This window comes from Diorhabda carinulata, chromosome 12 (genome assembly GCF_026250575.1).
Source record: "Diorhabda carinulata isolate Delta chromosome 12, icDioCari1.1, whole genome shotgun sequence".
NCBI classification, from domain to species: Eukaryota; Metazoa; Arthropoda; class Insecta; order Coleoptera; family Chrysomelidae; genus Diorhabda; species Diorhabda carinulata.
In genome coordinates this window covers 1,412,433-1,424,936 of record NC_079471.1, presented here as the reverse complement: position 1 = coordinate 1,424,936, position 12,504 = coordinate 1,412,433, and the positions used below count along the sequence as shown (strand labels likewise).

The 12,504-nt window shown below is 32.7% G+C and overlaps 2 protein-coding genes across 7 annotated transcripts in view; one reads left to right on the top strand and one right to left on the bottom strand.

Annotated features, from left to right (window-relative positions):
* The window catches only part of LOC130900202 (myosin heavy chain, non-muscle), a 36,967-nt gene extending 30,360 nt beyond the window's left edge, over positions 1-6,607 (top strand). For 4 of the 5 annotated variants that reach the window (XM_057810661.1, XM_057810660.1, XM_057810659.1 and 1 more), the window contains 6 exons: positions 617-806; positions 873-1,647; positions 1,704-2,003; positions 2,741-3,063; positions 3,138-3,430; positions 5,652-6,607. In XM_057810661.1, the coding sequence (XP_057666644.1) occupies positions 617-806; positions 873-1,647; positions 1,704-2,003; positions 2,741-3,063; positions 3,138-3,430; positions 5,652-5,787 (2,017 nt within the window). In that variant the 3' untranslated portion in view covers positions 5,788-6,607. Of the gene's footprint in view, positions 1-616; positions 807-872; positions 1,648-1,703; positions 2,004-2,740; positions 3,064-3,137; positions 3,431-4,465; positions 4,671-5,651 lie in introns of those variants that run through there. The other variant, XM_057810663.1, reaches the window with a different exon arrangement.
* An 867-nt stretch (positions 6,608-7,474) lies between these two features.
* LOC130900211 (serine hydroxymethyltransferase) lies at positions 7,475-11,999 on the bottom strand. Of its 2 annotated transcripts, none has more exons than XM_057810690.1 (8): positions 11,768-11,999; positions 11,036-11,289; positions 10,810-10,955; positions 10,581-10,711; positions 9,281-9,476; positions 8,265-8,450; positions 7,887-8,192; positions 7,475-7,797 (listed from the first exon to the last, which is right to left on the bottom strand). In XM_057810690.1, the coding sequence occupies exons 2-8, from the start codon at positions 11,233-11,235 to the stop codon at positions 7,559-7,561; spliced, it is 1,404 nt and encodes a 467-aa protein (XP_057666673.1). In that variant the 5' UTR covers positions 11,236-11,289; positions 11,768-11,999; the 3' UTR covers positions 7,475-7,558. The 2 variants fall into 2 exon arrangements, with proteins under 2 accessions (XP_057666673.1, XP_057666672.1); XM_057810689.1 differs by lacking the exon at positions 11,768-11,999 and adding an exon at positions 11,467-11,610.
* Positions 12,000-12,504: the final 505 nt, after the last annotated feature.

Here is a 12,504-nt window from a genome sequence, read left to right as displayed (position 1 = left end):
ACTTCCTTAAATTTCTGATATATTATCATTTATATTTTTTTATCAAGTAATCGAATGAAGTTTTTATATTTTTTTCTCAATATATACAAAAAAAACAAACAAATTGAAACAAAATTCATACAAAAAAAAATATTTTTGTTGTTTTTACAACTCAAAATAACTTTTTATTTCAAAATTCACCTTTTTGCACATATTATCGTTTGTATTTTTTTATATAATAATCGAATGAAGTTTTTATAAATTTTTCCTTAATCTATACCAGAAAAAACCAAGAAAAAATCTTGATTTTTAACTATTAATTTCTAGAAGTAATAATGATGTTCTTAAAATTGACATTTTGTCACATATTATCATTTATATTTCTTAATTAATTGATTAAATGAAATTTTCATATTTTTGTTTTCAATCTATACAAAAATCCAAACAATTTAAAAAAAAAATTATACAAAAATGTTAATTTTTCAATTTTTTATAGCATATAACAATGACACTAGTTTCCAAAATTGACTTATACAAAAGTATCGACGATTATTCGAATTTCTATATCCAAAAAACGGGGGGACTGTGTGATAGTCAGTTTCAAATTACCCTAATCTATACAATTTTGTATTTGCAGAGCTTCAGCTGCATTTAAGAGTCAAGCAACAATCGAATCCCAATTCGCCGAAGCACAAGCCGCATTAGAAGAAGAAACCAAACAAAAATTGGCTCTAAGCTCTAAACTAAGACAATTAGAATCCGATAAAGAAGCCATACAAGAACAACTGGAAGAAGAAGAGGAAGCCAAGAAGAATATCGAAAAACAAGTATGACAATTTCAAAATTACAAAATTACAAGTATCACTAAAACTTTTTTTTTTCATTTTTAACAGGTTAATATATTGAGCGCTCAACTGGCCGATGCCAAAAAGAAAGCCGAAGACGAAGCCGAACAGGCTGCCATATTGGAAGAAAGCAAAAAGAAATTGGCAAAAGATTTGGAAGCCCTACAAAGACAAGTAGAAGAATTAACGGTGGCCAATGATAAATTAGAAAGAAGTAAAAAGAAAATAGCTGCCGAATTGGAAGATGCCAATATCGATTTAGAGACCCAACGCCAAAAAGTTTCCGAATTAGAGAAAAAGCAAAAGAACTTCGATAAAGTATTAGCCGAAGAGAAAGCGGTTAGCGAACAATTAGCCGCCGAGAAAGATATAGTGGAAAAGGAAGCTAGAGACAAAGAAACGCTGGTTTTGTCGCTGAAACGCGAATTGGACGATTCCAACGTTAAAATTGAAGAATTAGAAAGAGTTCGAAGACAACTACAAGGGGAACTCGACGAATTGGTTAACAATCAAGGAACGGCCGACAAAAACGTTCACGAATTGGAAAAAGCGAAGAGATCGCTAGAAAGTCAATTGGCTGAGCTGAAAGCGCAAAACGAAGAGCTCGAAGACGAACTGCAGTTAACCGAAGATGCCAAACTTAGATTGGAAGTCAACATGCAAGCTCTCAGGGCGCAATTCGAACGGGACGTCCAAGCTAAAGAAGAACAGGCCGAAGAAAAACGAAGAGGCATCGTCAAACAACTCAGAGATCTGGAAGCCGAATTGGACGAGGAAAGGAAACAAAGAGCGGCCGCCGTAAGCGCCAGAAAAAAGTTGGAAGGTAAATAATCCTCAACTTATTATTTATCCGGTATTATTCCCTCTGTTTCTTTTTAGGAGATATCAAGGAATTGGAAAGTCAAATCGAACTACACTGCAAAGTAAAAGAAGACGCGCTGAAACAGTTGAAGAAATCCCAACAACAATGCAAAGAAGCGATAAGAGACGCGGAAGAATGCAGAGCTGCTAGGGACGAATACGCCGCTTCGAGTAAGGAAGCCGAAAGGAAAGTCAAGACTTTGGAAGCGGAAGTATTACAATTGACGGACGATGTGGCTAATTCTGAAAAAGCCAGAAGGGCGGCTGAGGCCGAAAGAGATGAATTATTGGAAGAAATAAACAGTAGTAATAATAAAAGTCAGTATTATGTTTCTATTTGAAGTTTTCTCGCTATTTTCCCATCTCCAGTTGATTAATCAACCGTTAATGGTGTTTCGTAAATCGTTTCGTTATTATTTCATCTTCGGATGATGGCCACATCTTGAATTGTTGAAATTACATCACACTAATGACTAGAACGTTCCCTTATTCGCCTCCAATATATATGAACTACTCCCAAAGGGGAAGGTGTCACTTCCCGAAGGGCTGTTAGCATTTTACCTTCAAGGTATCTAAGCTCTGTCGCTCTTTGCCATATTTATCGCCTTAAAAGTGGCATTTGAAGGGACATTTACCTTTCCGAAACCTCCTCAGACTTTTTAATTGATACGGTTATGAATATTAGGCTTGAAGTGTTTCTCCAATAAGACTCCATCCGATCTTACTTGTCCAGGCTACGGTAGGGGGCCCCGGTACAAAATAAGTGTCATGACTCGGTCCAAAAATACCCAATCGAGCTCATCGATCTATCTTCATACCAATTCTTCATCATCGCAGCTTTTCAGATGGAAAAATTGTTTGATATATCTCACTGGTTGATGTTGATTAATATTTGGGATTTAGTAAAACATAATTTGTTAAAATTCAGAATCGGTAAGTAAGTAAGGCAATCCCTAATATATTTATGCTCCAGTGGAGGTATGTCGTTCCTAAAACTCCTTGTGATTGCATATTAAAAAAAAATGTATATTACTTACCATTTATTTTATCTTCAGGTAGCCTACTCGTCGACGAGAAACGCAGATTAGATGCGAGAATAGCAACGTTAGAAGAAGAAATCGAAGAGGAACAAAGCACCAACGAAATCCTCCAAGATAGAGCAAGAAAAGCCCAATTGACTATCGAACAGTTAACCACTGAATTGTCCAGCGAAAGATCAGCAGCGCAAAAGCAAGAATCGCAGAGGTTGTTACTTGAGAAACAAAATAAAGAATTAAAAGCTAAACTGGCCGAATTGGAAACGGCTCAGAGGACAAAAACAAAAGCTACAATTTCGGCGTTGGAAAGTAAAATTTCTAACCTCGAAGAACAATTAGAGGTAAGCATTAAGGATCGTTTAAATCGTTTAAGTACAACGAATCTTTCTGATACTGACTACCGTCGTTTATTAAGGTCGAAGCGAAAGAACGTCTTGCCCAACAAAAGACCAATAGGAAGTTGGATAAGAAAATTAAAGAATTGGTAATGCAGTTGGACGACGAACGAAGACACGCCGATCAATATAAGGAACAAGTAGAAAAAGCCAACGCTCGCGTTAAGGCACTCAAACGACAATTAGACGAAGCCGAAGAAGAAGTAACAAGAGAAAAGGCACAGAAACGGAAAGCGCAACGGGAATGCGAAGATATGTTGGAATCCCACGAATCCATGAACAGAGAAATCAATAATCTTAAGAGTAAACTGAGGTAAACTATTATTTTGTTTATTACTATCAGATCCAATCTCAAAATAAACATTTTTTCATCTGGAAGATAACGAAAAAGGATTCTTCATTGCTAGTCCAAAATCTTTTCCATGATATCTTCCACTGTTCGATTTCTGCTAGGCCTGATGTTATCAGATACTTTAGAACGGACAGTGAACTGTGTCAGCGAGGAAGCGTAGTTTAGATCCAATCAATTTCCAGATCTAATGGTACCAAAGAAACTTTCTCCCAAAACTCCATTATAAGATCATTTTACTATGCCCCGAAAAAGATATTAGCCAATAAAAGGCATTCCTACTCCTTTTATGGAAAATGTATCACCTTTGATTTCTTCATGACCAGGTAAACTGGTGTTTCATCTTCTTTCCCATCGAATCTGCACTGGTCAGTTTCTGCGGGGCTCCATATCATCAGGTGCTTCATGTGTTAATTAGGAGTTGGTGTAGCTAGTTTTCATATCCAGTGGTACCAAAGGAACTTTTTTGATTGATCTAGTCTGGAAGTTCTCCCGAAACAATTCTAGGACTAGTTTACTACATCACAGATAAACAATTTTCCACATCTACGGCTCGATTTCAAATTTTAATGAAAGCTAGTATCTTTACCGTGTTCAAAAAGGTTACATCTCCATTCCTAGTCCAAAACATTGCAATAGTGAGGTACTGTAGTACTAGGTGAAACAAAATTTCTTCTTCCTCTCTACAAAATTGACACCGAACAATTTCTACTAGACCTAATCTTAAAAAGGACAATATCCTGTGCCAATGAAGAGATATATGAAACTCTTTCTTGTAGTAGTACCTTACTACACCTCATAAAGGCTTTAGGTTGATAAAAAGCGTTCGTACTCTTTTTTTTTTTTTTGGAAATTATATTCATCCCCTTTGTGCTAGTTTCATAAAATTTCCTCTGGTACTCCTTTTGGGTTGATGACATGGTAGATTAATGCTATTCACTATTAATTAATGTATATCTTTTGATTTAACGAAAACAAATTATATAAATTATTTTCTAGCCTCAAATGACCCACGAGGAAATAAAATTTGGTATGTGACAAAGTAATCAAAATTGTTTGCTGGCGAAAATACTTGTGTCAAAAAAGAATTGCTTGTTTTTAACTTTTAATTGGCTGCAAAATGTACATATTAATCATCCTTCATTAATTAAAAAAAAAAAAAACAAATCATTCAGCTGTTAATAAAAAATATTATACCGTTAAATTAGTTTCATTTTTATGCTTATATTTTTATTTATACAGATTGTCCATTTTATTGAAACCAAATAATCGTGTAAAATAAAAATTGAGGTTAGTTTTCATAATTTCAATTTCATGGACACACTATATATATAGTATTGGAAAAAATGAATAAAACAGTGTAAAATATATTTATTTGCAATCTACTAATGTGCTTTTCAATAAAACTTGACCGTTCCACTAAATTTCTAATTTTACCGGAAAGTAGATAGAATGTATTAGATAAGCCCCTTCTTGTTGTTAGTGGTTTGAACAAAAAACCCCAGGACAGTATTTTTATCAAATTATGATTAAAAACATCATTATAGTTAACCGATGAATTTACAGTTTCAGTAAATTTGTTCAGGTCATACTTTACAGCCTTCTATATCACCAGATTTGTCTCCGAATGATAAATTTCTTTATTTTTGATAGAACTACAAATCTTATAATTGAGATTGAGAATTACAGCTAAATAACTGTGTATAATAGTTTTGGGTATTGAAATTTATATTGGTAGATTCAAATTAACTCGATTGGGGGATTTTACTTTTTCCAATACTGCAGATTCTAGTTTGGTAAAACACAAATTGAATTTTATTATTTAGTATTTCTCAGATAACCACTTTACCTGCTTTTACAACAAACGAACAATTGCAAACAAGTTTACCGGAAACGGTTAAGAAAATGTGGGGGGTAGCTTTTGAAATCAAGTGAGTTCCGAGTGTCCCCCTTTAAATTATTCCTTCGTTCCGAATTAATTATCTTGTTTCCCCCATACTAACATTGTTTTCAATTAATGAATGAAAGAGGGATCAGATTCACATGATTTGTTATTAGTTTTTTGGTAAACTTACCCCCTATAGCTGATCGATCAATATTTTAACCGAAAATTGTTTGTTGCATGTTGTTTTATAGTGAATGTATGGTATTTTGAGAAAAATTGAACGTTTTCGTGTGTTTACAGGCGAGGAACTATGGGAATATCATCATCGAGACTGAGCTCAACTAAAAGAGGTTCTATACAAACCAGCGGAAACTGTTCTGGAGATGATTCCACAACGCAAGATGAGGCGATGGATGGTGATGACACCCCAAATTAAACGTATCTTTTTTTTTTTTAATAATTATTACCGAATTATTATTTTTTTTTAATTGGTAATTAACAAGAATTAACTGGCATTTACCTTGCCAATAAAATAATCGCTTTTATGTAAATACTTTATTTTTTCTAGTACTTATAGGCGTATTTATCTTTTGTTTAGATTAAGGTTTATTTAATTTCGTGAAATTGATTTTTATATGTGGTACGATGAAAATTGAGTTATATAAAATATAGAATTTTGGTTTAATAAATTAATTTTTGAATTTATATTATGAAAAAGTGAAATAATATCGACTTTAATCTAAACATGCTTAATTTCATATATAAAAATGGCCAGGAGCGTTTAATATTTATGACTTAGCATTTATCGGGTGAGCACCGGTTCGTAAAACGGATCAGTGATCTTATTTTTGACCATTTATTATTTTTTTTTAAATTCAAGCTTTTTATTTATACAATTTCAACTTTATATTCTGTATTTGTTGCTAATTCTTTTTATGCAAGTTATATATTTTTTTTGTTTACCATTTTTGCATTATTTACTATCTACCGATATACATACATAGTCATTAATGCTTATTATATATGATAATAATATTAATAATAATAAAATAGTAATAGAAAATTAACCTTTTGATACACATTATATTTTGTAGAATATATATTTTGTAAAAACATCTATTTTAGTCGAACATGATTTTTATATGCATGTTTTTGTATAAACAATTGCATTTTGTAAATACCTTAAGCGTAATTATGGGGGTTCAGGGTTCAATATTATTTGATGACTTGAATAAAATTATCTATCTAGATCATCAGTTAACCGTTTTTTTTTTATCTTCTCCTTTCACCAAATTCACCCATACAACATACTATATGTACCATTTTATGCCATCAAGATCATTTTTTCTTTTCATGGAAGGCACATAAAACCTTCGGACTGTTTAGTGGCAGTTTTAGGAAGGTTTTGAACCCATGGAGACTTTTATTCAGTTTACTTCAAACTATTATCGTGCCAAGTTTCCAAAAAGCTGACCGAAACCCCTCTTAAGGCTCCCTTGGGCTTGTCAGAGATAGTTTTGCAACCAAAACCAATTCCCTTCTTACCACGGTACCTTCGAACACTTCAGGGGTAGCAGTGTATGTATGTCTCAAAACACCCCGCTCAATCCTTATCGAAATTTGGTTTTGGACAATTTAACAGAAACTTGGCACAAATAAATGTCTCGATAGACACGAAATTCCGAAACTACCCATGAAGAGTCCAAGGGTACCATAAGAGAAGGGATTTCGGTCAATTTTTTTGAAATTCCTCTCCTTCCAGAGTACCCTCGGACAGTTTTGTACCCATTGAGACTTTTAATCAGCTTGTTTGGAACTACCATTGTGCAAAGGTTCAGAAAATTGGCCAGAACCAATTCCCTTATTTCCAGGGTACCTTCGAACACTTCAAGGGTAGTAAAGCTAAAAGCAGTAGCTTCAAAATGACATGAAATATTTTATTGTCAACAAGAGTTCAGCTCCAGCGGTCAAGACCAGAGTCCAGCTTATTAGTATTGGTTAGGTTAGGCTTGGCAACGTTGACAAACAATTTTTATACTGAACGAACTATACATAATTTTCATATTTTTGTACCTAGATACTTTGTTAAAAATTATATTCGACGTTAAAATAAAAATACATACTTTATAGCAAACAGTATTTTAATAATATAAAAATATATAGAGAATCAATTTTCATTTAAAATAATTAAAAATAAATAAATTTGATCAATATTCTGAATAACCCGGTAGAGGAAATTGTTCACTGTATTTAGTAACTTCATCTTTAAGTTTCGCTATTTTATTTTGAATATCTGGATTGTCGTGTAAGACTTTTTTAAAATCGACGAGTTTAGGTCCCGATATGTTGCTAATTTCTTTCGCTAATTTTAATCCACGATCTAGAAAATCGACTACCACATCGATATCTTTTTCTTTCAAGTTTCGAGTCGTCAAAGCCGGAGTACCTAAAAAATAAAACATTTACCGCTTGGACAAAATTGATTATACTAGTCTTTCAATAACTATTATGATAATTTTACTGAGACCAACTCACCTAATCTAATCCCTGATGGATTCAAAGCACTTTTATCACCAGGAACCGTATTTTTATTACAAGCAATGTTGATTTCTTCCAAAATTAATTCAGCTTTAGCTCCTGTCAATCCCACGGATCTAAGATCAACCAACAACAAATGTAAATCCGTACCACCGGTTACTATTTTGTATCCTTTGGATTGCAAACCGTCACTTAATCGTTTGGCGTTTGTTACAATTTGTTTGGCGTAAGTAACGAATTCCGGTGTACTGGCTTGTTTCATTGATGTGGCAATAGCGGCAATGGCATGATTGTGGGGACCACCTAAACATATACATAATAAGTACTTGACTCAAATATAAAATAACCTTTAAAACAAAAATGATACAAACTTACCTTGTAATCCAGGAAATACTGCTTGGTTAATTCTACTTTCAAAATCGTACATGATTTTTTCACCTTTAGCGTTCACAGATTTCACTCCCTTTCTGAAAAATATCACACCAGCTCTGGGTCCACGAAGACTTTTATGAGTGGTTGTAGAAACTATATCACTGTATTCAAATGGACTAGGAGTTACACCTAGAAAAAAAGTTTTATCAACAAATTTTATAGTCCGGCTGTGGGAGGTCAGGGACCATTGAGCACTTAGTCCTTCTGATAGCCTATCGCACCCCCTTTTAAAACTGCCAATTTCCTCATCAGACACCTTGGTTTGAACCTTCCAACGTCACTAACTAGACTGTAAGATGTGTCCAGGTGACTGGTGGGTAGTTACCCAAAGGATCTATCATGTCCTCTTTTCTTGCTGGTTCCCTGGGGATGCTCAGTGTTTGCAGCTTTTCTATTAATCTCTTAGCTATGGTCTAGCTGCTAGAGATATTCATCTTCAATATCGTATGCACCTAGGAGTATTGCTCTGAAATTTTATAGTCTCTCACATGTTCGTTCTCTATATAATCTGCACAATGCACTTTCTTCTAAACACTGTGTCTTTGAGTATCCGTTGAGACGTCAGTGCTCCAATAAGAGTCCTAGGAACTGTTTAAATGGTTCCATTGTTTGGTAAAAGAGGCTCTTCTATGTGTGCCTTAGCTTATCTCATACCGAGTGTTTCCATATATCTTGTTTTGAAAGCAGACTACTCGGGAATGCAATAGCAACATTTTCAGCTTCACTCACAATGAGTTCTGGACCCATTGATGGATTTACTGATCTCGTCGTTGCTCGAGTAATCTGATACTCAAGCTGGACCATCCACTTCTGCAGAGTTTTTTGCAAGCAGACTACTCGGAGATGTAATAGCAACAATTTTGTCTATACCAAGAATAAATCGAAACCATCACCATTGAATTATGTACCTAGTAGGTTAGTAATAAAGGAATGATATAATAAATCAAATGAATAATTACCTGCTGCTACTAAGCCAGATATATGTGCCATATCTGAAAATAAATAAGCTCCTACTTCATCACATATTTCTCTGAATTTCTTATAATCAAGGGCCCTCGAATGGCAGCTGACACCAGCTACTATTACTTTAGGTCTAAATAGTCTTGCACATTCTAGAAGTTTATTATAGTCGATCAATCCAGTGTCTGGGTCTACCTAAAACAGAAAAAGAGAATCTCTTAATATTTTTACCAATTTCTTCGTACACATCAATTAAAAAGTTACATTTGTTATTTAAAGTGTTAGATTGTTAATAAAAAATTATTAAAAACAAAAATGCTAGAAGAAAATATCGTTTCTATAAATTTTATTTTAGCCAATGGAAAATAGTTGGCGCAATTTTTTAAATAAAAGATTTACGTATAATGAATATAGATTAAACTGTTATTGTGTAAATGTATAGTGATTGACGTCATATTATAAATTACGTCATCTATTTACGACTTGTTAAAAGTGTCATAACTACTTGTTATCACAAAAACTTCCAACTTAGTAACATTTCCAAAATAACGACACACAATTCTTATCACTAACGAAAAACAATATTTTTGATATGTATGAAGAAATTGTTTTCATGGATGCAATACTTTCATCACTGCATTATTTCAAATTAATATACAATATAGATTAAGTAATTATTTTATGTTTTTCAACTTTTGTTAATCGAGACCTGAACACTGAGTTGAGACTTACAATGAATTATTTCAAAAGATAATTATGTCCTTATGAAAACCTCCACCTCCAAAGGAGAAACGATGAAGCTAATGAAAAAACTTTGAAAGAAAAATGATAAGTAGAATAAATAGGTCAAAAAAGTTATATGACAGACAGTATAGAATCTATATGAACACTGAAATTACAGAAATCTTAATTGAAGAGCCTATCACCAGATTTATAAAAGCATACTATGGATAGAACACATAAAATAATAGTAAAGTTAAAAAAAACAGCCAAATAACTAGTGATTTGAACAAAATGGGAGTCCGCGGAAGGAGCCAAAATATGCAAGGAACTTTAGTTTTAAGAAAAATGGTGAGATGTGTATTGACTCACCACAAGAAGTGAGTCAAAGAACTCTTGATCGAGCAGTTTCTACTCCTTTTAGAACGCATATCCAATTATATATAAATATATACGTTGTCATAATTTTTCTCTGAAATTAAATGAATTTATGAACATAAATTGCTGTTCACTTACCAATCATAATTATTTCAAGCAAAACTCAGTACAATGATTTCTCAAGAATTAGCATTTACTCACCTTATAGGGCATCGATTCGAAAAAAATTGAAGTTGCAGATATTTTTTTATTACCAGTAAAAAAACCGTGAGTCAAGTGACCACCATCTGGTAAATCTAATCCCATAATTCTTCCATGAGGTTCCACGACACCTATAAAATAAAACTTCTTCTAAAGTATTCAAAGACTCGATTAAAACATTTATTATCCTTAAATATTAAATAATATGGAATAAAAACAAATAATAAACCTGTATATACTGCAAAATTGGCAGGTGATCCTGAATATGGTTGAACATTAACCCCCCATTTTTCAGGATCTAGTTTATAAGCTTCTAAAGATCGTTTCTGAGCCAGGATTTCAATTTCATCGATATATTCATTACCCCCATAGTATCTGAAATTTAAATAAGCAAAATATCGTTTCTAACACAATATGCTCGAGAGCTGATAAAAATAAAGGAGCATTTTACTTACCTTTGTCCTGGTAGTCCCTCTGAATACTTATTATGAAGACAGGAACTTAGACATTGTAACACAGGCATGGTAGTGAAGTTTTCAGAAGCAATCATTTCTAAACCGGTTACCTGACGCTTTTTTTCTTTTTTTATTAAATCCCATAATTCAGGATCGGAATCCCATAGATTCGCATTTAAAATTTTACTAATATCACTCATCTTATTCGTACTACTAAAAGTTCTGCTTAACTGATATTTTAATACTTTTTGAACCTGTGGTTGAAAAAATGTTTTTAAGAAGCACTTCATTATGAATTTATCAATGTAGAATCAATGGAATGTAAATAAAAAATAATCAAAGTAATTATAGATTAAAATGTGAATAAAGCTATTCGAACAGTAATTGATTATTACTTAAGGTTAAGTTGGAAGAAGATACTAAATACTAACCTCAAATTAAAATTTGTTGTCACAGAAAATATATTCAGATTATTAAAATTTTATTTACTCTATCAATACGATTTATATATCAAGAAATTTAAAATGTATTTAGTAATATAATTATGTACGAGTTTGATAACCTTAACCTCTTTGTAGAAATTCGAAAGCCGTGGTAGGTCAAATGTACCGATAATGATGAAAGAGGTCAAAAATTACTACATAAATTATAGAAAATGGAAAAAATACTGTTTTAATCGATAATTAGAGAAATATAAACATTTTTATATCTAGTAAACAAAATTATTCTTACCTCAAAAGGTGCAACAAGTTGCTGAAACGTGTTTTAGATTATACGCGCGGGAAAATTCCATAGATTTAAAAGGAGATATTTTATATTTGAATCCTTAAAAACATATCAGTATAATGCCCTCTTATAAGCTCTAGTAGTAGTAAGTACTTAGGTAAGTAACTTATGAACAACTTCATCCTCTACAATTTTTGTATGAAATTTTTTTTCGTATCTTTTTGAGATATATTCAAAAAAAGATTTCCAAGTTTTTTCTTCGTTTCCGACTCCCCAAATGAAAATATGAATTGATAAGAAAATTTATATCCCTGAGATAACTTTTTACTTCTCGTAATTTCATGTGAAAAACTTTTATCGGCATCTTTGTTAAGAGAACTACATTTATATTTGTGCGCATGTGTATCGTTGTACAGAGAGCGCATGATCTCTTGTATGTGTGGAAGAGCTCATGCGCACGACGTGTGCTTTAACAAGCCCTAATTCTATGTAAGATGTTTGTTTTATTGTTTTTATCAACAGGTAATAAAGCATTTATCATTACGAGTGATTTGTTTGATTAACCACGTACCACGAAATAATCTTTTATCTGTCAAATAATTTTTGACGTGAGGATTACCTCCGGATGCCTTAAGATTGTATGTAAAATTATTCCATTTGCCTTTTTTGGTACCTAAATTACGTTATATCCAATTTTTAATTCTTATAAAGGTATTAAATTATGAATTAGACTTCAAAATAGT